Source organism: Lutra lutra, chromosome 3 (assembly GCF_902655055.1).
Source record: "Lutra lutra chromosome 3, mLutLut1.2, whole genome shotgun sequence".
In the NCBI taxonomy this organism is placed as follows: domain Eukaryota; kingdom Metazoa; phylum Chordata; class Mammalia; order Carnivora; family Mustelidae; genus Lutra; species Lutra lutra.
This window is the reverse complement of record NC_062280.1, coordinates 25,521,673-25,548,931: the sequence shown is the minus strand read 5'-3', so window position 1 is coordinate 25,548,931 and position 27,259 is coordinate 25,521,673. Positions and strand designations below refer to the sequence as shown.

Genomic DNA, 27,259 nt, shown 5'->3' with positions numbered 1-27,259 from the left:
TAACTTAATAAACACATGTTTAAAATATACTACCATGGTATGAAATAGTTTGAGGCTTTCGTTTTATGATTTTTTTTAGGGGTGGGGAAGGAATAGTGGGAGAGGGAGAGAGTCTTAAGCAGGCTCCATGCCCAGTGTGGAACCTGACCTGGGGCTCAATCTTACCACCTAAGATCATGACCTGAGCTGAAACCAGGAGTCAGATGCTTAACCTCCTGAGCCATCCAGCCACCACTTGCTTTATGATTTCTAAAAACTGTATGCTTTCTTAGCTGATCCAGTATATTTTTGGAAACTGTTGGAAGTTTAGACTGCCTTGTACTACCTGATTTGGAGCAATTACACCCGCTGTTATCCACACCTCTGCTGCAGCTGTATTGTCCTTATCCGCTTCTTATTGATGGTCAAGCACCACTACTCTGAGAACTGCCTTTTACCTTCCTGCTCTCACTTACTCGCTTTACTTATCCTTGGATTTACTTAGGACTTCAGAGAAATAGCTCATACAGGGTTATTTCCTATTCGTCATTAGCTAAAGTATCTGCTTTGCATACGATGGCTAAAATTGGACAGTGGGTATACCTGTTTTTTGAACTAAATTTTAGAAGAGAATAATGGCAGTAAAGGGGTACACAGGGGTCTTGTGATGATGGGGGTGAGTATCTCGATCCTGGTGGTGGTTACATTGCACAGGGCTACATATGTGATTGCACTGTACAGATCTGCGTGCCTGTGCACACACACAGACCGGAGTGCATGTATAACTGATGAAATCTGAAGAAGCTCAATGGATTGTGTTCATGTCAGATTCTTGGTTTTGATCCTGTGCTCTAACTGCATATAGGGAGTTAGATTGGACACCAGAGAAAGGGTGCATGGGACTTTCCTGCACATTTTTGTGTATCTTCCTCTGATTCATTATTCCAAATTAAAAAGTTAATAAAGGATAACCAGTATTTTTAATGAAATGTTCTTTTTAGGAAGCAAAGATTGAATTAGAATTAGTTTTTAAAAACTCCATGTTATGGCTTTGTGCTTTGAAGTTTTTATGGTAGAAATACTTGATTTATCAAGATCTTAATTCTGTTGTTAATTTGATCTCTAGTTTGAAATTAATTTGGTTTGTAGAACAGTTTCCCTTTAGTACTTGGTATTTATGTCCTTTTTAAATGCAACTACTTACTGTCCCTGTGATTCCCATCTCCACTGCTGGGTCAGATCCAGCTAAGTCTGAGAGTAGCACTGTCACTTGTCTCTGATCATCCTATCTGTGATTAGTCTGGCCTGGTTGTGACCACCAGTTTAAGGAGTATGATAAGCCGTTGGACTGACTGATTATGTACATACAAAAAAAAAAAAAAGTTTCCCTTTCTGTCTCATTCTTACTTTTGAATTTCTTTTCTCTTTTAAATCTGTGGTAATTCTTACTAGGTCTCAGTGTTTAAAACATTTGGTTTCATGACTGTAGATGCTGTTTTACCAGACCTACTCCAGAGGCTTTGCCAGTGGTTACGGGAAGGAACAGATTTTCATAATAACAAAGTCTTAACAATAAAGAAGGCATGTGAAATTTTGAATGTTAAGGCATTGCCAGTTTAAGTCTTGTTCCTGTGAATATGCTTAACTTGTATCTGGTTACATATACAGGCTACATGATTCATTTCCATAAAATCTGCCTTCTTTAGGAAATGGAAGTTTTATCATTTTAATGGCTTGGCCTGTCATTTTTATAGAATCACGATGGACTCAAGCTGACTCAGTAGTGTGCTATTTGGGGATGCTCTCAGTGGTGAATAACACCCTCCAGTGTCAGTAGTTCTATAGAATAAAGGATGTGTGGAATCTCTTTTTTCTTTTAATTTTTAAAATTTTTTATTTTTTAAAAGATTTATTACTTATTTATTAGACACACGACAGGGGTGGGGGGCAAAAGTAGGCAGAGCAGCAGGCAGAGGCAGAGGGAAAGGGAGAAGCAGGTTTCCTCTGAGCAGGAGCCTCACATGGTTTCATCCCAGGACCATTTGATCATGACCTGAGCCAAAGACAGGTGCTTAACCCACTGAGCCACCCAGTGCTCTCGTCGTATGAGATCTCTTTAAAAGTTCATATCCTTGTACTTTCTAACAAAGAATCCAGAGAGAAATAGGGTCAGGGTTTGGGACAATTACTGTAAATAGTCACTGGGTTTATCAAGAGAAGACAAGAAACTGCAAATACCTTCTGTCCTAATATATATTTCTCACTTCGTTGTTTTTTTTGTATCAGACACATCAGTTTGATTTTTTTTTTAAATGTTCAGATCTATTCAGAACTTTCTGAAACAAATATGTGTATTGAAGAAACATGAGATGGACCAAAGCTTTCAAAATTAATTGTAAAGATTTATGATTTATTAAAAGTAGGTCTTGTGGTTGAAGATAGCAGTTAGCTTGCCAGTAGACAAAAATCTTGACTTGTTTAACTATATGGAAACTTCAGTATTATCTTTTCCTGGGACGTTCCATAAGCCAAGTAGATTCAAGGTGAAATTCTATCTAAACTTTTCTCTGAAGATAATTACCAAAATAATGTAACAAATCAAATGAATTTAAACAAATTAACAGTTCTCTAAGTTCTCTAAGTTTAGTTATTGGAAATTCTCTGTTTAACCATGTTTTGTCTTAATTGGTTACTGTCTCTTATTTTCCCACATTATATGTGAAGAGTATATTACAGTGTCGCAGTTAGTGGATAGACCAGTGGAGATTCTGAGACAAGGCTCTACTTATACTATTGTGCCAGCCATTTGTTTCATCGTATTTATTTTATACATATTTTACAGAAGTGGGAGATAACAGATAGGAAAATGCCTTTAAGATTAAATGTAAAGCTGAGCTCCTGCTTAAGTCCTGGTTCTGGTGCTAATTCCTCACATGCAACTTAGAACCATCATTGTACAAGGGTGAATCTGGGTAATTAAAGACATGACTAGAATGAAAAAATAGAAGATACATGAATAAGGGATTTTTATTCACCTTCTAGACTGTGAATACGATGGAACTACATCCTAAAGATGTAAACTAGCCTTCAAAAAGAGGACATATCTTCTACTGACCTTTTCCTCTTAGTACACTGCTTTCAATATCCTTTAGCCTGACTTTTTTTTTTTTATTTTAATTCTGCCTCTTCACTTCTCATCTCAAGAGGAGAAGAGGAGAGCAGATGGCTGTCATCTTTTCTTTAATAATCTCTCCCTCTTCCCCGTTCTCCTCTAAGTTTAGCTGCTGGAGAAGTTTTGAAAGTCCTTAGCACCCAAGGGCATTGCCATGGGAATGTGCCAAACATTTTACTCTGGACTGGTGTCTTTGAGGTGAGGAAGTGCCAAATAGGATGTTTTTTTTTGTTTCTGTTTTAGTTGAGGAGGACGGAACCTAAAAGACAATCATTATCCCCTCATATTATAAATAACCTCATATTTAGGTTAACAGACTTATACTTAAATATGTTTCTTCAAATTTTATTCAATAAAATAGAATCTATTTAGTTCTACTGAAAGTTTGTGAATTTCTAAGAAAATAAATATATTTCTAAAAAAATAAATAAATATATGCATTTCTATCAACTAAAATTGATAGGCAACTTCATGTTTACTGAAATCCTTCACAAAAGATTCTGTAGGAATTACTTTAAAAAAAAGTCTTTTGATCTAATAGTCCCACTTCTGAGAATTTGTCCTAAGCAAGAAATACAGAAGAAAGAAAAAAGTTATTTTCATTGTTATTCCCAATAGCAGGACATAGGGGGGATAACCTTAAATCAGAAATAATTAAGAAAAGTTTAAATTATATTCTCTGAAAAACTTCATATTTTTATGTGATAATTATTAAGATGAAAAGTATTATAAAAGACAGGGTTGTTGAAATTTTTAAAAAGCATAAAACAATTATCTCTTCACTTTTAATGTTATCTAAAGGTGTGAATGCATACAGGCGAAGGACAGTCAAGAGAAAACACAGGTGGATTGATAGGCAGAGGCCTGTTTCGTGACATTTTTAAAAAACGATGTGTGTCTGGGGCGCCTCGTGTCTCGGTCAGTTAAGCATCTGACTTGATTTCACCTTGGGCTGTGGTCTCAGGGTTTTGAGACTGAGCTCTTGCTCATGCATCAGGCTCTGTGCCCAGTGTGGGGTCAGCTTGAAATTCTCTCTCTCCCCCTCTCTTTGCCCCTCCCCCTGCTTGCTCTTTCTCTCTCTCTGAAAAACAAAAACAAAAACACCCCCATGTGTCTTTTAAATGAAATCCAGGTGCTCTAGGAGGAAACTCAGCTTCTCAAGCTGTCATGACATTTAGAAAGTTTGTCTTCTTTTCCAACTTTCCAATGATGAATTGGCTAGATAAGGGCTCAGTCTTTATATGGAAATTAACACTTGTGTATGTATTTTGCTGCAGTCAGATATACGCAGTCTTTTGGGTATAGTTCTGTAGACCTAGCAGGTATGTTTTGTTGTAATGATTGTTCTACCAGTCGAAACAGAAACTCTGATACACATATTTAAAATTTAAATATATGACTAAAGAACGCCAAGTATGAGTATTTAAATTATTATATTAAGGAAAAATTTTGGGTGTTTAAAAAAAAAGGAAAGAAGTTTAGTCTTGAACCACAACTCTAAAAAAGCAGATTATTTGGGGGTACCTGGGAGGCTCAGTCAGGTAAGCAGCTGCCATCAGCTCAGGTCATGATCTCAGGGTCCTGAGATCGAGCCCCACATCGGGCTCCCTGCTCAGTGGGGAGTCTGCTGCTCCTTCTCCCTGTGCTTTTCCCCCTGCTTGTACGTGTTCGCTCATGCTCTCTCTCTCTCAAATACATAAATAAAATCTTTAAAAAAAAAGGGGATATTGGCATTATTCATAATATGAGGTTTTAGAATTGATACCCAAATTTTACCTAATAAAATCTTGTGATACAGCCTGTAATATATACCTATATACTTAAATATATTTATTTATTTAGAGAGAGTTTGTGTGAGCAGGGGAAAGGGCAGAGGGAGAGGGAGAGAGAATCTCGAGCAGACCCTGGCTGAGTGCAGAGCCTGAGGCAGGGTTTGATCTCATGACCTCAAGATCATGGCCCTGAGACCATGACCTGAGCCAGGCAGGAGTCAAACACTCAACCTACTGAGCTACCCAGCCACCCCAATACAGCATGTAAAATATTTTTTGTGGTAGAATTTGATCTGCTTTTCAGTATGCATTGAGTAAAATGAATTCAGCATACTGTCCTATGAAGAAATATATTATATATAAATATGTCTGTAATTGGAATACTAGCTTAAAAAGTAGCCAAAAATAACCAGTTGTTAACGGTATTTATATAGAATTACAAAGTTTAATGAACTGTGATAGCATTTTCTGATATCTCTAGTCTAGAAGTTTATGATGGCATGAGTGATACATTTAGCTTTTATTTTATATTTTCATCCTTCATTTCATTATCCTTGCACTCTATACTGTGGCATTTCATAACATTGGGTTTATTTCTTGTACCAGCGCCAGGTTTTCAGAAATTGCAGGGAGAGTTTAAGTTGTTTTTCCATTGTTTTTGTCACTGTTGTGAAAGTTTTCCTGTGATGATTTTCCTTTTTCTAAAGTTTAGTGATATCATAGCTTCTTTCCCTAAAAAGTCCAATAGAAAAGCACTTAAAAAATAAATTATTTTATTTGTATAGCTTGGATATTCATTTTTAATAGAATCAGAGGGGGAATTTCTCAATGTCTGTTTTACTAATATGCTGTTACTTTGAGCTTCATTAAGTACCCGGTTTGGATCAATGATATATTTGTTAGGACTTTTGATTTTGACATAGAATGATATTTGATTCTTTATTTTTATTTATTTAGGACTTAGGTGTTGGCTGAGAATTATATTTAATTTTGATTTTCAGTGCTATTTCAATTATGGATAGCAAGTGGCTCCAGAAAAATAGCAGTTCTTTAAAATAGGGGTTTATTTACTGCTCTAGGTTTTGACAAAAGTGAGCAGATTCTGTGGCCTTCCATGGAAGGGTAGTTTCCCACTTTGGACATTTAATAGATTTTCGTTTTAAAGCTTTATTCCATCTTCATTGTATTTTATAATCATTTGTATGTAACTGTGGATTTAGAAACTAGTTTTCCTACTCCTTCCCATTTCCATGATTTAAAACTAGATTTTCCCTTCTAAAACTAGAAAAAAGTGGTTAAGCTTAGTATAGATTCACAAACATCATCATCAGTTCAAGAAATTACACATTCTTTGATATATGTGCTATTACGAGGTGTAGGAGGTAAGAGTGGTTACTAGAGATTTAAGATAAAGGAATACCTTTCTGTGTAGTACAAGCTTCTTATTTATTTATTTATTTACTTATTTATTTATTTTTTTTCTGTGTAGTACAAGCTTCTTTTTAAGAAATTATTGTAGCCCAGTATTCATAAGCTGCATTAGTTTGCAAAAATTCCAGGCTTTGCTAAGGTAGCCAGAACTACTTTTAATGACTTTGAGTTAAGCAGTACTTTGGGAATTGGGCTCCTTAGCTATATATATAAAAGTAATAAATCAGGGCCAAAGGAAAGATTACCTGAAGTGGTAGACATGATCAGGAATATATGTGGGCTAAAAGAATCTCTGAATTTTAATAAAAGAGGTAATTCATTCCTATATTTCTGCAAAGTGATAGCATCAGTCAAAATCTCAAAACATAATGGAACATGTGAAAAGGAAGAAAGGATATGAACTTTTTATAAGGATAGTGGCTCCATACATTTTAATGTATGTATCATTCTGGCATATGTAGAAATCTGTGTTTACATAAATAACATAGCCTGTTCATTTAAAGTCATTTTGGTTTGAAAATTATTAGCTGAAAAGCCAATAAGCAGTCTTGCATATGCTTCGGACTTCTTCAAAAAAGAGAAAAAGTATCCATCTTTCTGCTAAGCTGTTTTAGTGTCTGATGATGGAATAATACCAACGTTAGTAAATAAATATTACAAACAAAACATTTTTGGTTAAGTTTTAAGAAGTATCTTTTAATTGGTGGAAAATGGCCTATTTAAAAATTGATATATACATATAGAGACTAAGGATTATAAGTGTATATTTACTTTGGATTACTTTATGTCAATGAATGTTATGAAAGTTCTGATATTCTGTTTAACATGGAAGACAGATTTAGGAATTTTCTTGCTACAGTTTGCTTAACTTCTATTGAGTAAATAAAATCTTAAAATACCATCCATTATCTTGACTTGTTAATTTGGTAATGTTTTGGCTGCTAGATTCTTTCAAGTCCATTGATGATGTTAACGTATCGCATTTAAATTGCTGCAAGTTTATTTTAAAGCATTCTGTTTTCCTTGGGGCGCCTGGGTGGCTCAGCACTTAAGCCTCTGCCTTGGCCTCAGATTCTCACCACAGGTCCTGGGATCCAGCCCCGTACTGGGCTCTCTGCTCTCTGCTCTGCAGGAAGCCTGCCTCTCCCTCTACCACTCCCCCTGCTTGTGTTCCCTCTCTTGCTGTCTCTGTCAAATAAATAAATCTTAAAAAGAAAAAAAGAAAGAATCTTATTCTTTTCTTCTTCTTCTTTTTTTTTTTTTGACTTGTTTAGTAGATCAAGGTAGTTGGTTTATCTCAAAAGAAGTTCACTAGAAAATTGATATGAATTGATATGTAATTATCATAAATGTCAATAAGTAAGTGTTGAGAAAGAGTGGCAATAAATTTAATGATTCATTAAGACAAAGCCAAATGCATTGTTAGCCCCACACCTCCTCTCCCACGGCATTCACCAGTTCTTGCAATTTGGTACACTTTTTTGTTTATCTCTTAAAAAAGAAGATCCTTCTATTTAGTTGTCTATTAAATGGTTATGGGACTTATTGTAAGAGAGGTATAATATGTTAAATCTGAGTAGAGAATGCCTGACATTTCCTTAGATGCTTTATATTTTATTTTATTTTATTATTATTTTTTAAAGATTTTATTTATTTATTTGACAGAGAGAGATCACAAGTAGACGGAGAGGCAGGCAGAGAGAGAGAGAGAGAGAGAGAGAGAGAGGGAAGCAGGCTCCCTGCTGAGCAGAGAGCCCGATGCGGGACTCGATCCCAGGACCCCGAGATCATGACCTGAGCCGAAGGCAGCGGCTTAACCCACTGAGCCACCCAGGCGCCCAATGCTTTATATTTTAATAAAATAAAGAAAAAAGATTAAAGAAGAATAAAGATTAAAAAACTGATCTATGAGTTGAAGATAATCTGAGTTTTTGTTCTTAGTTGTGTCACTGAGAAAACTGCCTAGATCTCTTAACACTTAGTTTCAGGGCACCAAGGTGGCTCATTTGGTTAAGCGTCTGCCTTTAGTTCAAGTCACCATCCTCGGGTCCTGGGATCGAGTCGCAGGTCAGGCTCCCTGTTCAGAGTCCACCGAGTCTGCTTCTCCTTCTCCCTCAGCCCCTCCCCTGCTCCTGCTTTTGTTCTCTCAAATAAATAAATAAATAGAATCTTAAAAAAAAAAAAAAGATTTATCTGAAATGAAGAGATTGATTAGATGAAGCATCAGGCATTTCAGATCGGTAGTCTAAGGGCCAAAGCAAATACAATTTATGTGGATAGCTCAGTCCAGTAAACCATTTCCATTTTGTGACTTTTTTTTTTCTTACATTTTGTGTCTTTATGTATGATGTTCATTTTCCTATTGGTTACAGTCGCCACGATTTCCTGGCCCTGGAAATCGTGTTCCTTATATATTTATGTGACGCGTTTTGCCCTTGTGGGCATTGAAATTACAACCCTTGGAGTAGATGAGGTCACTCCTAAAGTTTCAAAAAATTCTTGATGTTTTCTATGCTATGACAGCAACTAACAGAACACTTAGTGTCCATTCAAGCATGTTATTAAAGACCTGCACACTGTTCCTTAATTTACAGAGGGAAAAATGCTTTATTTTCTTTCTTCTTGACAATGAAGTGGCACAGACAGAGTTGGCAGATTGTTGCTTAGACTAAGAGAATGTCAGAAGAATGTATTCTTAATTCAATGCACTAATTAGAGCACCGGATTTTTCTTTCTTACTCTATAGAAATTTATTGAACAACTGCTATAAAGCTGTAAATTTTATGACTTGAGGCAGTCACGCAGTAGAAGCACTGGCGTCTTCCCATGGAACTGCTGCCCTGTGACTGCCAGATGCTACACTTCTCTCGTTCCTGTATCTGGTGACTGAAGCTAATGGCAGCATATCGCCAGGATCGATAGAATTTTAATATGTTTTTTTTAAATATGGTTTTTTAATTATTTTTTTAAATAATTAACCAAATGAATTTGTAAAATGGATACGCAGCAAGCATAAGCCCAGCCCATTTATTTCTGTGATTCAGACATTTGCTCTTCATTTGTTACAGTAGTTACAGGAGTATTCAGTCCTTGGCTTTATATGCTGTCATGCTCATTCATCTAAAGATACTGGTATGAATGCTCTGTGAGTGTCGTTAGGAAAGGAGATTTAGGAAGGGGACTACATGCTTAAGTGATAAAAAGTAAAAATAAGAATTTACATGTAAAATAATGAGTTTAAGGTAAGTCCATGATTGAGCTGGATTGCTAATTTTTTTAGGTTGGTTTTTAATATTAGAAACAGTATATGATGCAGTGTACGCACACTGGCATTGTGTCTGGTATGATACTTAGACCTACTCAAAAATATTGAGACTCATTTTCAGTATACAGTATATATTTTAATATTAGATCCATTAGAAAGACAGTTTTTTACTCAGTGGGCAGTTATTAAAAATTATATTTTTAAGATGCAGTTTTTATTACATGTAGAAACCCAGCAATTTTTACAGAATGATTGTGTTTATGATAAGTTAGAATAATAAGATTCAGAAGTTCAGCATAACAAACTTGGGTAAATATGGTTTTTGTATTAAAAACATTGGAGGAAAGGGATACTAAAACATAAGCAAAATTAACAAATTAAGAATCACATGATAAGGAATTCTAGCTATCCCAAGGTGGAGTGTTGAATTTGAGTATGCGTTAACAGTCCCAAGTTAAGAATAAATTCAGTCTCTTGACAAAGCTCTGCTTCTGGAGAGATGGAGAATACAGTTGTTAAAATCTCGCGACTTTTATATATTAAGCAGTATCTTGGAACGTCTCTATTGAAGCAGCTCTAAAGCATTTGAAATATTCACCAAGTCATCTCTAGACTGGAGACTTCCGCTGTGTACCTGTCAAATTCCAAGCGTGTCCCAAGCTCTGCTTAACATTTAACAAGCACTCTCGAGTCTCTGCTGGGTGGCCGTCTGAGCTAGGCGCTATGGGCGGAAACACTTTTCCTTCTGTCAGCTCACTTTAGAGTCTAACAGGAGGTTAGACCTAGGACTGTGGAAACGAGCAGCGCAGCCGATCAGCCCTCAAGTTTAAATCATTGTGGGCTGGACTATATGAGGGACTTTTTATGCACCCTCCTTCTTGTCATTGCTATAAATAAAAATTTAGATTTTTATGATAGCGTGTGAAATAGCATATTGATTTAGGTTTTCAGAAGAGAAACTAAAATTAGTGTTCAGTGCACTTCATTGCTCCGTTCTCTGAAGGAAAGATTTATATTTTCTTTATATGGAAAACCATTTTTATTACCATTTTGTTTTAGCATAAACAAGGTTTCTTTTTCTGTTTCAGAACAATAGTTACAACAAATCACCTAGGTCAATTACTTGTTTCAGTGAGAAACAAATACTCACTTGATACTTACTTTGCTTTTATCCTTGTTTTTTGTTAGGGGTGAAAGCATGTCTCCAGAGAAAAGCATGTGAACGGGAGGAAAAATATGAGATTCCTGAAGGACCGCAGCGAAGCAGGCTCAACAAGGAGCAGCTGGTATTTGTGTTTTGATACTACTTTCGTTGGTCTTACTGTAACTTAATAGTATCACCATCAGGAAAAACATCTCTTGCCCTTTCAGCAAGTACAGGTGACTGATTAAAATTTTAATTGTGCTCGTTTCAAGCACTTGATTCTGAGAGATGATCACAATGAGCAGTAAAATCCAGAAGGTGATAATTTCATTCTGTTAATGGATTGTTGGCATCTTGAACCTTCCCATAAGCCTTTCCGAATCTGAGGTAAGTCTCAGATACAGAGAGTAACTTGAAAGAGGACTTATGGCTGCTGCTTGGGTTTAGTTTCCATATGTGTGATTGTCACATATTGTAGTTTTAATGGATAATATTCCATTATCCTGTGTGTGTATGTATATTAGAAAGGACAAAGAAAACTTTTCATAAAAGGCAGTTGTGGAACTTTTTTTTTCATAACGCACAAAGTGGTATGTTTCATAGCTAATTGGATGCCTGACCATGCCTTCATGGTATATTGGACCCCAGGGAAGATGTATCTGGAACCTTGGAGGCCACATGCCCACCGGGGCTGTCCTTGAGACTCAAGGTTGGTCACATATAGGGACCTGAGTAAGGATGGACAGAACTGGGGCAAGAGCCACAGAAATGATGTTACTCGTATAATTTTATTAAGTGTAGCTGTGTATCCCTAAAGCACATTTCAGATCCCCTAGGAGTTTGTGGGCTTTGAATTCCCCCAAATGTGATAACATTCTGTAAAGTTCGATGAGCAGTTTCTGTTTGCTTTTTAAAACATGTGTGTGGGGGCGCCTGGGCGGCTCAGTGGGTTAAAGCCTCTGCCTTCGGCTCAGGTCATGATCCCAGGGTCCTGGGATCGAGCCCTGCATCGGGCTCTCTGCTCAGCGGGGAGCCTGCTTCCTCCTCTCTCTCTCTCTGCCTGCCTCTCCGCTTACTGTGATCTCTGTCTGTCAAATAAATAAATAAAATCTTTAAAAAAAAAAAATAAAACGTGTGTGTGTGTGTGTGTGGATCAGAAACATACACACTCCACCTAATGCCTAAAATCTGAGTGTGAAGTTCCTGAGATGGTGACTGAGTTTTAGGAGAAAAATTATAACTAGGAAACCTATAAATATATAAGTACTTTTCTTGACCTAAAAAATGTACTTGAAATACAGTTTATCCTAGCAGCTTCTTAACAGCTCATGACTATTTATCTTTATTTTCCTCATTCATATGCAGTGTTTTAAAATATTTTGATCTGCTTTTAACGAGTCTTTTCTTGTTATTTCAGTTGCCAAAGCTGTTTGATGGATGCTACTTCTATTTTGGGGGAACCTTCAAATACCATCCAAAGGACAACCTTATGAAGCTTGTCGCTGCAGCTGGGGGCCAGGTCCTCAGTAGAAAGCCCAAGCCAGACAGTGACGTGACTCAGACCATCAATACGGTTGCATATCACGCAAGACCGGACTCCGATCAGCGCTTCTGCACACAGTATATCATCTACGAAGATTTGTCTAATCATCGCCCAGAGAGGGTTCGGCAGGGCAAAGTCTGGATGGCTCCTTCCAGCTGGTTTATCGATTGTGTGATGTCCTTTGAGCTGCTCCCTCTTGACAGCTGAATATCGCACCAGATGAACGTTTCAGATTGAACTCACATGGTGCGAGAACCCAGCCATTGCACTGTTTTGATCATTCACGTTTTCATAAATAGGTAGACTCATTCATACATACTTTTTCCTTGAATTAAAAAACAAAAGAAGACAAAACTTAACACGCCAGAATTGGAATTCGTTCTGTGTTTACCATTTAGATGCTGAGATTGCTTTGAAGGATTTTTCTTTTTAAAACTGGTGTATGTTTTGATTCATCATGTCTTTTTATCAAATAATCAACTATCAAAGATTAATGAGAGAGTACCAGAACTATTGGTCAAAATACAAGCAGTATCGTTACTATCTCAGCCTTTTAATGTTTTTTGATGAAAACAGTCCACGCTTGCCATGAGCAAAAGTATTTGCCATCCTTAGTAAACAAAGAATATTGTAAAATAACTGATTCTGGCTTTATTGTAGTAGAGTACCTGGTCTGAATGTACCACCATAGGTGTTAAATTATTCTGTCTACAATTGTCTTCATCTTGTGTTGTACTTAGTTTCTTAAAATTTACGTGGATGTCAGTTCCTACGTTTTTATCGCTTTTTATCTTATGTAGTCATCAAGAAATCATGATTTAAACCATAGCATTTTTCCTTGGTGGTGAAAATCAACATTGGATTCGTGGTACCTATTTTTATTGTATATACTTGCTTACAGTTAATTATCAATTTGTGACTGTGTTTATTACCTACAGTATATGTATATATACGTAGAGCATTTTCTCTAACACATTTTAGTATCAGTATTCCTTAGGTCTCACCAGATTAGTAAATGGTCAGTCAGATGTTAATTAAATTAGGGGCCAGTCCTTTTGCTGGTAGACCTCACTACATATTGCTAAAATAATTGTTTTGGAAGGTCTTAATTTCTTCTTTTGTGGAGCTTTTTATTTTCCATTATTAGATTGCTGTGGAGGCAGAAATTGGGGATTATCTGATTAGAACAGATTTTGTCCAGGTGGTACAAAAGGCTATCACAATAAGTCTAAACGCAGGAGTAGGAAGGGCTCCTAATCCCATGACGGGCAGGGCTGCAGAATAGGAGACACGCCCGAGCCTGGGGAGTCCTGGGGAGGTTACTCTGATTGGAGCATCCGTGTTTGTGGATGAATCAACAAGATAAATGAGCTCATTTAAAAATATTTGTAAGAAGAATTCTTTAATAAGTCTAACTGGAAACTAAATATACTTCTGAAACATGGGAAGGGAGACACCGTGGGACCTGCTATGCTTGGTTCCTGAGGCTGGAGATTTGTGAAGTACCAGATGAGTCTGAAGTGAAGGAACACAGTGAGATTCATTTATTTCTAAGTTTGAGATTCTGCTGATTATTTCAAAATATATCTTACTGTAGTTCCTTCTTTGACATGTCACGTTTCCATATCAAGAAACACATTATATAAACGCACTGATACACTGTGGACCCTAACCCTCACGGATGGATTAGCTCTGCAGCCCCCTCCAACCACTAATGTGTTTGTCCCACATTTCATTCTAATGGAGAATGATGAACACCAGAGCGCCAAGCAATTCTGAGGGGTTAGATAATGTCTGGATTAAATAATTCAGGGCTCTCTGGGATTTCGGTTGTCATTTTTGATATATAACTGACTTGTGGTCACTGTTGTCTCATTGGTCACATTCCTAGACAGGTTTGTGTCTTCCTCTGATGTGGATCCCTGTTTGTAAAACAACTTTGGGAGCTGCTGCCTGGTCTCCATTCATTTTCTTGGTTTATCCCCGCTCCCTCGTTGTCCCCGACTATTAAGCGGTTTTATTTTGTGTTTTTTTAAATATTTATTTTGACAGCAGTTGATTGATGTTAAGCTCTTGAACCTTGTAATTTCTGTGTAGGTATGCTTGTAACTGTTTTCATTTTTTCAATCACAGATTCAAGCTTCCCTTTTCTTGACTATAAATCATTAAAGTTATTTGTGTTTCTGTATTTCTGTATCTTACAGAAGTAGTTTACTTTTATTCTGGGCTATTGAAGAGTGAGCCTCAGTGAGACCTGGGAGGAGACCTTTGAGCTAACAAAAGCTTATCTTTTGGAACACTTAACACATTGTAGTTAATTTTGGATAGAAATATTTCTTAACTATATTAGATACTTTACCACCTTAAATAAATTGTCTGAGTACAATGTAACCTTGATAGTTTGGAATCATCATTAGGAGGGTCAGTGACTACACAGTGATTCCTTCACGGTTCCATTAAAGCCAGAGGGTCGTCAGCTTGTCCACAGTGTCACATGGCTACTTTTTAGTGCCTGCATTTTGTAGCTTCTTCCTTGGCAGCTGCTAATTTGACGCTACTTTCCTATTTCCTTTTAAAAAAATTTTTTTTTTTTAAATTTTACTGATTTATTTGAAGAGAGCCAGCGAGCAGGGGGAGGGTCACAGGGAGAAGGAGAAGCAGAGTCCCCACTGAGCAGGGAGCCTGATGTGGGGCTCGGTCCCAGGCAGCCGCATAACTAACTGAGCCCCCTGGTATCCCCACTTACCTATTTCCATTAATACTTCACCGTATCTAATTTTTTTTCTTTTGACTTGCTAAGGAATGAAAACCAGGCAGGAACCATATTAAAATTATGAGTGAGTTGAGGATAAATAAGCAATGTGTGATGGTTTTGGTGATTCACCTAAGAGATTTTTATAGAAGAGATTTACCAGTTATTCCACCTGTCTTGATTTCTTTTGAGCCTGCTTTGTGAATATGGTGATTAACTGACCTCTGCACAGGTGAAGGTTATCTTTTTTGAGGTTTGATGTTTCTGTGGGAATAAGAAAATGCAGGGAGGGGCAGTCATGCCACACATTAGCTGTAATTACTTCCTTGCGTTGGGGCAGAAAAAGTCTGTTGTGATCTGATGGTTCGTGGACCTCATGACAGCCACAAATGTATATTCTCTAACTAGAACACAAAATGGTGGGAAGTGGTGCTTATTTTATTTAATAACTGTAAGCTACTATTTTGTTTGAACTACAAGTTGTGAACTTCATGTATGATCACATTATAAACGAAAACTAAGTTCTTAATTTTTTTTCAGTCAACTAATACATACTGTGCCTACTTGGTTACATGCTCTCTTATGAATTAAAGATTGTTGATTATGTTGCTTTCTAAGGCGCATACCACACTTCCCTGTTATTATAATAGCAATGTGGGGGGCACCTGGATGGCTCAGTGGGTTAAGGCCTCTGCCTTCGGCTCAGGTCATGATCCCAGGGTCCTGGGATTGAGCCCCGCATCGGGCTCTCTGCTCCGGAGGGAGCCTGCTTCCTCCTCTCTCTCTTTCTGCCTGCCTCTCTGCCTACTTGTGATCTGTCAAATAAATAAATAAAAATCTTAAAAAAAAAAAAATAGCAATGTGGGAGAAGTTGAAGGCGCTAGACCTTTCTGACCTTGACCTGGCTTAAAAGGTTGATAACTAACTCCACCAGACCTGAAGAGGATTCCTTTGGCCCCAGTGCTCCTGTGGGCCTGTGTAGTTTACTTCCATAAGATAGTAAGCCTACTGTCGGACTTGGAGATTGGATTATAGATAGGTTGGACTGGCGAGCTGAGGGGTGGGACATGACTCCTGCATAGTCTTTGGGTTCAGTTGGAGTAGGGCTTATCATCTTTACTACCTAGCCTGTGTCTGCAGTTATGAAGTGGGAAAAATAGTCTCTATATCACATGGGCAAAAAGACGGACAAAAGCATTGAGCACCTTGTTTGGGCATGTAGAGGATCACCTTCCAAAACCTTGGTGAGCAATACGGATCAAAGACTGCTCTAAAAGCTGTTCATTAGAAGGTGACTTTTGGTAGCATAGCTCATTTCAGTTCTCAATAGTCCTGGCTCTTGTCCCCAACTCCTGCTCAACTGCTGGCTGTCCTGTCTTCACTTTGCTGGGCTGTGCTTTTTTGTTTTGTTTTGTTTTTAACTCAATTAACTAACACATAATGTATTCTTGGTTTCAGAGGTACAGGTCTGTGATTCATCAGACTTATATAAAACCCAGTTCTCATGATGTCGCATGCTAAATGTCCATCCCCGTTACCCCATTCCTCCACTTGCTCCACCCTCAGTTTGTTTCCTCTGATTAAGAGTCTCTTGTCGTTTGTTTCCCTCTCTGGTTTTGTCTTGTTTTATTTTTTCCTCTCTTCCCCTGTGATCCTCTGTTTTGTTTCTTAAATTCCACATCTGAGTGAGATCATATGATAATTGTCTTTCTGTGATTGACTTATTTCACTTAGCATAATACCCTCTAGTTCCATCCAGGTCGTTGAAAATGGCAAGATTTTCAATTTTTTTATGGCTGTGTAATATTACATTATATATATATACCACATCTTCTTTATCCATTCGTCTGTTGGTGGACAGCTGGGCTCTTTCCATAGTTTGCCTATTGTGGACATTGGTGCTATAAATATAGGGGTACGCATGCCCCTTCGGATCACTACATTTGTATATTTAGGGTAAATGCCCTGTAGTGCAATTGCTAGGTTGTAGGGTAGCTCTATTTTCAGCTTTTTGAGGAACCTCCATACTGTTTTCCAGAGTGCTGCACCAGCTTGTGTTCCCACTCACAGCATAAGAGGGTTCCCCTTTGTCTGCATCCTCGCCAACATCTGTTTCCTGACTTGTTAATTTTAGCCATTCTACTGGTGTGAGATGGTATCTCATGGTGGTTTTGATTCATATTTCCCTAATGTCAAATGATGTGGAGCATTTTTTTCATGTGTCTGTTGGTCATTTGTATGTCTTCTTTAGAGAAATATCTGTTCACATCTTCTGCCATTTCTTGATTGGATTATTTGTTCTTTGGGTGTTGAGTTTGATAATTTCTCTATTTTTTTTTAAACAGATTATTTATTTATTTGACAGAGAGATCACAAGTAGGCAGAGAGGCAGGCAGAGAGAGAGGAGGAAGCAGGCTCCCTGCTGAGCAGAAAGCCCGATGTGGGGCTCGAACCCAGGACCTGGGATCATGACCTGAGCCGAAGGCAGCGGCTTAACCCACTGAGCCACCCAGGCGCCCCTGTTGGGAGATTTTTGAAGACTGCTTCAATTTCCTTACTGGTTATAGGTCTGTTTAGGTTTTCAATTTCTTCCTGTTTCAGTTTTGGCAGTTGATACTTCTCTAGGGATTCATACATTCCTTCCACATCGCCTAATTTGTTGGCATATAGTTGCTCATAATATGTTCTTCTAATTGTTTGTATTTCTTTGGTGTTCATTTTGATCTCTTTCATACATAAGTTTATTAATTTGGGTCCTTTCTCTCTTCTTTTTGTTAAGTCTGTCCAAGAGTTAATCAATCTTATTTACTCTTTCACAGAACTAGCTCCTAGTTTTGTTGATCTGTTCTACTCTTCTTTTCATTTCTGTTTCATTGATTTCTACTCTAATCCTTATTATTTCTCTTCTACTGCTGGGTTTAGTCTTAAACAACTAGGACCCAGCCTTTCTGACTAATTTTTCACCTCTTCACTTCTCTCCCCATCTCTGAGTGAAGTGTCTCCATCTGTGTGGCCTCTCCTACCCATTCAGCTAACATTTTTTTTTTTTTTTTTTTTTTAGGCTTCATCCCATGCATACATTTATTTTGGATACCAGGACTGCTTTGGCTTCCACACTAGAGATATGTAACCCTTTATTCACTTACTTTGGCTTTGGACATCCAGAGTTAGTCTATAACCCAGAAAAAACATTCTTGTCTTTTTTTTTTTCCTCCTCAAGATCACACACATGTAGCTTTTATACCTAAAGGATTAAACCCCAAATATACTTTTACTTCCCATATTTTCCCATGTAATTAAACATTCTAATGCATAATTTCCAATAATTGTATGGTAGCCTATCAACAAGATGTATACTAATTTAACTAAATCCCTGCTCTTTCATATTTGGAATGTTTCAATCATAGATAAGTCTGTATAAATATTGTTATGATAAGTTTTGTTCCTGGGGGAAGGAGGAAGTTTTCTTTAAAATGTCAAACTAAGTCACCATCTGTCATTACCATCTCTACAAAATGCCGGGCACACCCTACACATTTAAATTAAGTCCTCTGGTTATGCTTAAATTACAAAAATTAGAAAATGAGCCTTAATTGATTGCTGTGATTTTCATGAGTTGATGAGATTTCAGTGTAAGTTTCAAACACTCCTGCTCTCATGGGTTAGAAACTACAGAAAGAAAAAAAAAAGAAAAAAAGGAATCTTAGACCTTTTGGTAGAGACCTCAGAGATCACTTTGCTTGTGTTAAGATGAGGAAACTGGCCCAGAGAACTAGATCATACAGCTCATTGTTAGCAGGGCCCAGATGAAGCATGTGTGTTCCTTTCTTCCTGCCAAACTGCCTCCCAACCTAATTACTTCCTCAAGTAAATTGAAGTGTTTGCTGTTAAAGGAGCCTGTGATCTTTACCTTGAGTGAACTTAGTGGGCTGGCCTATGACATCTAGAAGGGGAGATGGCATCTATCCCAAATATATTGTAGCCCCTACTTCTACCTCAGCAGACATTCCTAATTACTACATCTGTTTCTGAGTCCAAAAAGGGTCTTAAAATATTTTTCAACTTTGGTTTCAGGCAGCCACACCAATTGGTGAAGTTGGTTTATCAGCTAGATTGTATTCATCACCAAACTGAACCATGTCTTAAAAATGAGGGTAACCTTTATATGTTTGTTGCTGTCCCCACAGCATGCCAGGACTATAGGACATATTCTAGTCAATAATTGTGGCTCAGTACAGAAATGATTATCAACTGGCAGACCATGTCCTCCCAGTTAGGAGTTAAAGGAGCAACAATAACAACAACAACAAAAACAACAAAAAGGAAAACCTTCAGGATAAGAAGGGTGTAGAAAGGAGAAATGTATTTGAAAATACTTTCTAGGTTATTTTTATGCCTGTACTTACCATAGTTGCAAGGCACTGCTTGGCACCATTTATTGTTGAAAATTTCCTTGTGAAACTGTATTTCCGATTCAGGTACCTAATGCAATGCAGAATGTGTGTGTGTGTGTGTGTGTGTGTGTGTAAATGTGACCATGTAATATATATAATGTGTCTGATTTCCCAAGACCTACACTTTTAAAACTGAGGCATGTGGAACTTGAGGTAGAATATGATGATGCAGGTGCAGTAATATCACTATTCTCATTGTAATAATCATTTCCTTGCCCTATGAGAGCTAAAGTTCTGATACCTGGTAGTAAGTTCAGACTAGTTTTCTGGACAGTAGAAGTAATAGTTAGCAAGTGTGATGTTTATTTTAAAAGGGAATTATTACATTCTGAAAAATAAATGAAATCTAAAGATTTTTTTTTCCTGTTGACCTTTCTTTTGCAGATATGTGACAGAAGCACAAAGAGTAGGCAATTGACTTTCAGAAAGTATCCTCTTATTAATTTATTTATTTTCAAAGATTTTATTTATTTATTTCACAGAGATCACAAGTAGACAGAGAGGCAGGCAGAGAGAGGAAGGGAAGCAGGCTCCCTGCTGAGCAGAGCACCTGATGTGGGGCTTGATCCCAGGACCCTGGGATCATGACCTGAGCCGAAGGCAGAGGCTCTAACCCACTGAGCCACCCAGGTGCCCCAGTATCCTCTTATTTAAAATGCTGTGCATGGGTGAATGGGTGGCTCAGTGGGTTAAGCCTCTGCTTTAGGCTCAGGTCATGATCTCAGGGTCCTGGGATCAAGGCCCGCATCGGGGTCTCTGCTCAGCGGGGAGCCTGCTTTCTCCTCTCTTTCTCTATGCCTGCCTCTCTGCATACTTGTGATCTCCCTCTCTCTGTTTCAAATAAATAAAAATAAAATCTTTAAAATGCTGTGCAAAGAATCACTAGCAGTTACGTATATGAGTTTTGTCTTTTTTTTTTAATTTTAAAAGATTTTACTTATTTGACAGAGATTACAAGTAGGAAGAGAGGCAGGCAGAGAGAGAGGGGGGGAAGCAGGCTCCCTGCTGAGCAGAGAGTCTGATGTGGGACTTGATCCCAGGACCCTGAGACCATGACCAGAGCCGAAGGCAGAGGTTTAACCCACTGAACCACCCAGGCACTCCGAGTTTTGTCTTAAAAAAAAAAAAAAAAAAATAGATCTGGTTTTACATTTTCAAAAGAGGTTGAGAGTCTGATACTGATTTACTCACAAATTTGTACAGTGATTCATCAGATTTTTATTGGGAAACTACTGGGTATCAGGCTGTGTTGCTTACTTGGAACAACTAAGGTAAATAAGACATGGCTACAACCCTCAAGGGGCTTGAGCTCTAGAAGGAGAGTCAAGTAAAGAAGTAAAATAAAAGTAAAGATTTCACAGGCATTGTTCTTGGTGAGTCACACCCCTGTGACCTGTGCAGGAGGAATGTGTTGGTGAAAACCTGAACACGAATGGGCTTTTCCATGTCAGAACATACTTCTACAAGTCTACCTCACCTGCTTGGGAGAAGATGCAATCATTGTTTGCTCTGGACATAATCAAGTATTTTTTGGAAGGGTACCTGGGACTCATTTTTAGGATGGGATGACTTAATATTCACCATGATATTCACTAAGCATTTTTTGATTCCCCTTGAGTGACACTTCTTGTCTTTCACAGAAATGACATTTTATCAATATTTTATTAGAGAGTTTTATTTTTTTATTTTTTCTTTTAATTAAGAAGACAATCAGAAATAGGAAATGCAGCTTGCTGAAGCCATGAATAGGAAATGAGTCTTTTGCTCTCAGTGTTTAATTTGCTAAGTTAGCAAATTTAATCTCAAGATAATTTATTTATTTATTTATTTATTTATTTAATTTTTTTTAAAAGATTTTATTTATTTATTTGACAGACAGAGATCACAAGTAGGCAGAGAGGCAGGCAGAGAGAGAGGAAGGGAAGCAGGCTCCCTGCTGAACAGAGAGCCCGATGCGGGGCTCGATCCCAGGACCCTGGGATCATGCCTGAGCTGAAGGCAGAGGCTTTAACCCACTGAGCCACCCAGGCACCCCTAATCTCAAGATAATTTAAACATTAGTTAAAGCTATCCAGCTTTATTTCATCCACCTTTTGGAAAAAATGCATCATTTTAATATTCATGCTGGTTTTCTATGAATTCAGATATAGTCATTAAAGGAAGGTATTCTTTTTTTAATGTAAAAAATGTGTTGTGTTTTTTTTAAAGATTTTTATTTATTTGACATCGAGATACAGAGAGAGTACAAGTAGACAGAGCAGTAGGCAGAGGGGGAGGGAGAAGCAGGCTCTCCACCGAGCAGGGAGCCCAGTGCGGGGCCTGATCCGAGGACTTTGGGATCATGACCTGAGCTGAAGATAGCTGCTTAACTGACTGAGCCACCCACGTACCAATAAAAAAATGTTTTTTAAATGAGTTGTTGATACTTCGAAATGTTCTATTTTATAGAAAAGTAATTTGTATACATAGTTTAAAAAGTGAAATAGTGCTAGGAGATTTAGACTAAAAGGCTTCTCACTCTCTTGTACATCTTTCTTAGTTTCTCTTCAGAAATAATAATTTTGTACTCTTTTAGTAGTTTACACTGGTTTTTGCCTTCTATATAAGAAAGTATGGGTTACTGCATTCTTTTGATTAATGTATTTTAAACGACTGTGATTTCCTATTATGGTATCTGATTTTTTTTTCTTTCCACTCTAGATTCCTTCTTTCCTTTCTAAATTATTCCAAACAGATAACTTAAATTTTTTCTCAGTGCTTTCACAATGATGACTATGGACATAGTCCCTGCTCTTCCATGTTTTTTTGTAGTGATTGCATTTCCTTTTTGTAAACCTTTTTGTTTTTCTTAATTTTTTTATCAGTTTCTAAATCTCTGTCTACAGGTTTGAACCTATGTTTACATTTTCAACTACTTTCTGACATCTTTGAAAAAAGTCTCACAATTTAATTTTTCTCCTAGACAAAACTAGCTAATAGATTGGCTTGTTTTTTCCTGGAAACATACCTCCTAAATGCTTCTGTCTTCTCTCTACAGTGTGGACTGCTTGCCAATGAAATCTGCAAAGTTTTTATCTTGTGACTCCCCTGCTTTTCCAGATCTTAGGAAACCCTTTTGCTTCTCTTCCCTATTGGGGGAAGAGAGGGTCCCTATATACTGCTTTACACCTATATTGTAATTAAGCATATCCTCCAGCAGCTTCATGAGAAAGAATACAGTTTGCGTATATTTTGGCTGAAAAAATGTTTTCATTCTGCTATCACCTGTGACTTTGCTTTGATAAATAATTCTTAGATGGCAATTATTTTCCCTCAGAGTGGGGTTTCAGGGTGTGAATCAGCACCTCCCTTCTTGTCTATGCCCATCTGCAGGCACTTGGTTTTGAGCTTCCTCACGCCTAGTCATTTTCACTTGCCATATATTGTGTTGAGTGTTATGTCAGATTACTCTGTGGTTTTCAGCCCAAGAAAGTGAAGACAGTGGACCCATGTCTTAACCATCTATACTTATACTTTTTTTTTTAAGATTTTATTTATTTATTTGACAGAGATCACAAGGGGGCAGAGAGGCAGGCAGAGAGAGAGGAGGAAGCAGGCTCCCCACAGAGCAGAGAGCCTGATGTGGGGCTCGATCCCGGAACCCTGGGATCATGACCTGAGCCGAAGGCAGAGGCTTTAACCCACTGAGCCACCCAGGTGCCCCGATCCTCATTCTTTTGAATACCTTTTATATATAGTCATATATAATTATACATTTTACATATAGTTAGTAAAAGAATGTTTGGATTACTTATGCCATTTGTAAATAATTGGGAGTAATCTTATTTAAAATGGTGTAATGTAGCCCTTTGATAGTAATGCTTGACAAAAAAAAAGATTAGTCATGTGGGTCTTGGGCAACTTACCAACAGAACATATAAATAGTTTCTTTTCTGAATGGGATTTGAGCCCTTAAACGATTGAATCATTTCCTGCCCTGATAAGCCCACTGATTCTATTTGTAGTAATTTATATACAAAATATCTGTACTTCATGGATAATCTTTTAAGCAGCAAGTCTTTCAATCTAATATTTCTTGGCCAGGCACTTTTTTCCTTTAGGTAGAACTATTAAAATTTATAAGTCTTGTAACCTAGAAGTAAAGGCAGTATTAATAGGAGGTTGTCTAAATGGCAAATGAAAGTCATCTAGATGTAGGGGAGGTAATGGGGATTTTTAAAAGCCTAAGAAAGAGCTATCAATAATAACCCCCCAAAAGATAAGGCCAATTGATGACGACCAATTGGGTATTTTGGGGAGTGGAATATCAAGTAGAAACCTATTGATTTCCTATAACCATGATTGAGGAAAAAGGAAGAAAGGACTAATTAAAATATTTAGAATAATTGCTTTGTGTCTTGTTATGTTACACTATAATAATTTCTTAAGAGTTGGCAGGTATGCAGAATGTGGAGGGTATGGTCCAGGATGGCAGCCTAGCAAGATCCTAAATTCACTTCCTCCTGGAACACACTGAGTCTACAGCTACATATGGGATAATTCCTCTGAAAAAGACCTGAAAACTAGCTGAGCAGCTCCTTCATAAAAAGTAAGTTGCTGGGGCACCTGGGTGGTTCAGTGGGTTAAAGCCTCTGGCTTTGGCTCAGGTCATGATCCCAGGGTCCGGGGATCGAGTCCCATATTGGGCTCTCTGCTCAGTGGGGAGCCTGCTCCCCCCCACCGCCGCCTGCCTCTCTGCCTTCTTGAGATTTCTATCAAATAAATAAATAAATAAAATCTTTAAAAAAAGTAAGTTGCTATTGACTTAAAATAGACTGTTGTTTAGATAGGATCTTAAGTATGAGCCTCATGATTACCACAAACAAAAACTGATAGCAGATACACAAAAGATAATGAGAAAAGAAATTAAGCATAGCATTAAAGAAATCAAACCAGAAGGTAAGAAAGCAAGAGAAGATGAAGGGAAAAGAGAGGAACTATAAAACAACCAGAAAACAATGAACAAAATAGCAATAAGTACGTACCTATCAATAATTACATTTAATGTAAATGAACTAAATTTTCCAATCCAAAGACAGAGAGTAATTGAATGGATAAAAAACAAAAACAGGGGCGCCTGGGTGGCTTAGTGGGTTAAGCCTCTGCCTTCAGCTCAGGTCATGATCTCAGGGTCCTGAGATCGAGTCCCACATCGGGCTCTCTGCTCAGCAGGGAGCCTGCTTCCTTCTCTTTCTCTCTCTGCTTGCCTCTCTGCCTACTTGTGATCTCTGTCAAATAAATAAAATCTTAAAAAAAAAACAAAACAAAAAAACAAAAACAAAGAAAAAGCAAGACTCATGTATAGGTTGCCTATAAAAGACTCACTACTGATTTAAGGAAACACAGGCAAAGTGGAGGGATAGAAAAAAAAAATTCCGTGCAAATGAAAACAAAAAGAAAGCTGGGGTAGCTCTAGTTATTTCAGACAAAGTAGAATTTATTTTATTTTTTTAAAGATTTTATTTATTTATTTGAAAGAGAGAATGAGGGAGAGAACATGAACAGGGGCAGAGGGATAGGGAGAATCAGATTCCCTACTGAGCAGGGAGCTCAGTGCAGGGCTCAATCCCTGGACCTTGGGATCATGACCTGAACCAAAGGCAGATGCTTAACTGACTGAGCCACCTAGGTGACCCCTGACAAAGTGGACTTTAAAACAAAGACTGTAATGAAAGGTAAAGAAGGGCATTACTTAATGATAAAGGGGGTCAATCTAACAAGAGGATATGATATTTGTAAATATTTATGTATTCAAACATAAGAGCACCTAAATAAAGCAAATTTTAGCATATCTACAGGGAGAAATTGACAGCAATACAATAATAGTAGGGGACATGATTACCCCACTTATATCAATCGAGAGGTCATGTAGACAGAAAATCAATAAAGAAGGATTTGCCTTTAGTGGCAGATAGATGGACTTAATAGATACAAAACATTCCATCCAGTAGCACCAGAATATGCATTTCTCTCAAATGCACATGGAACATTCTCTAGGATAGACAATATGTTAGTCCATAAAACAAGACTCAATAAATTTAAGATTTAAATCATATGAAGCATTTCTTTCAGACCACAGTGGTATGAAACTAGAAATCAATTATATGAAGAAAACTGGAAAGATCACAAGGATGTGGAGACTAAACAACATGCTACTGAGTAACCAATGGGTCAATAAAGAAATAAAGTAGAAATCAGAAAAATACCTTGAGACTAATGAAATGGAAATACAACATACCAAAATCTATGAGATACAGATGCCCAAAAGTTTGTTGTTTAAAATCTGTACAAAAGCAGTTCAAAGGGGTGCCTTTGAAGGTGGCTCAGTGGGTTAAGCCGCTGCCTTCGGCTCAGGTCATGATCTCAGGGTCCTGGGATCGAGTCCTGCATTGGGCTCTCTGCTCAGCAGGGAGCCTGTTTCCCTCTCTCTCTCTCTCTGCCTGCCTCTCTGCCTACTTGTGATCTCTCTCTGTCATATAAATAAATAAAATCTTAAAAAAAAAAAGCAGTTCAAAGAGGAAAGTTCATAGGATGCAAGCCTACCTCAAACAAACAAACAAACAAACAAACAAAAAACAAAAAAATCCAACAACAACAAGAAAATATGAAACAATCTTTATACTTAAGGGAACAACAACAAAAAAGAACAAATGAAGCCTAAAGTTGGTAGAAGGAAGGAAATAACGAAGATTAAAGTGCAAATAAGTGAAATAGAGACTTAAAAGACAATAAAATAAATCAATGAAACTAAGAGTTGGTTCTTTGAAAAGATAAACAAAATTAATAAACATTTAGCTAGACTAACCAAGAAGAGAGACAGTTTAAATAAATACATGAAAGAAGTTACAAGTGATACCACAGATAAGGATCTTAAAAGACTACTTTCAACAATTATATACGAACAATTGGACAACCTAGAAGAAATAATTTCTTAGAAACATATAATCTCCCAAGACCGAATCATGAAGAAATACAAAATCTGAATAGACCAGTTACCTGTAAGGAGATTGACTCGATAATAAAAAACCTCCCAACAAATAAATGTCCAGAACCAGACAACTTAACTTTTAAATTCTACCAAACATTCAAAGATTTAATTCCCATCCTTCTCAAATTCTTCCAAACATTGAGGAGAAGAGAATGCTCCCAAACTCATTTTACAAGGCCAGAATTACACTTATACAAAAACACTGCAACAAAAGGAAAATTTCAGGCTGTCTCTGATGAACATAGACACAAAAAGTCTTAACAGACTTCTTTACACAGTTTGTTCACAAATTGAATTCAACAATACATTAAAAGGATCATACATCATGATTAAGTGAGATTTATTCCAGAGATGCAAGGATGATTCAACATCCACAAATCAATCAAGGTGATCTACCACATTAACAAAATGAAGGATAAAAATTATATAGGTGCAAAAAAGGTTGACAAAATTCAACTTTATTTATTTATTTATTTGAGAGTGTGTGTATGTGATTTCATACATGCTCATGGGAAGGAGGGACAGAAAGAGAAGAAGGAGAGGAAGAAAGAGAATCTCAAACAGGCTCCATATTGGGTGTTGAGACCAACAGACCTGGGGCTCAATCTCACAACCTGAGATCATGACCTGAACAGAAATTAAAAGTTTGACACTTAACAGACTGAGCCAGTCAGGTGCACTCCCCTCTTTTAAAGAGAAATACTGATTTTAATTCACTAC

The 27,259-nt window shown here is 37.4% G+C and overlaps 1 protein-coding gene across 2 annotated transcripts in view; it reads left to right on the top strand.

The window, feature by feature from the left end:
* BARD1 (BRCA1 associated RING domain 1) overlaps nt 1-14,494 on the top strand; it is a 79,709-nt gene extending 65,215 nt beyond the window's left edge. For both annotated transcript variants that reach the window (XM_047722420.1, XM_047722421.1), the window contains 2 exons: nt 10,808-10,905; nt 12,181-14,494. In XM_047722420.1, coding sequence (XP_047578376.1) covers nt 10,808-10,905; nt 12,181-12,513 — 431 coding nt within the window. In that variant the 3' untranslated portion in view covers nt 12,514-14,494. The remainder of the gene's footprint in view (nt 1-10,807; nt 10,906-12,180) is intronic.
* Nucleotides 14,495-27,259: the final 12,765 nt, after the last annotated feature.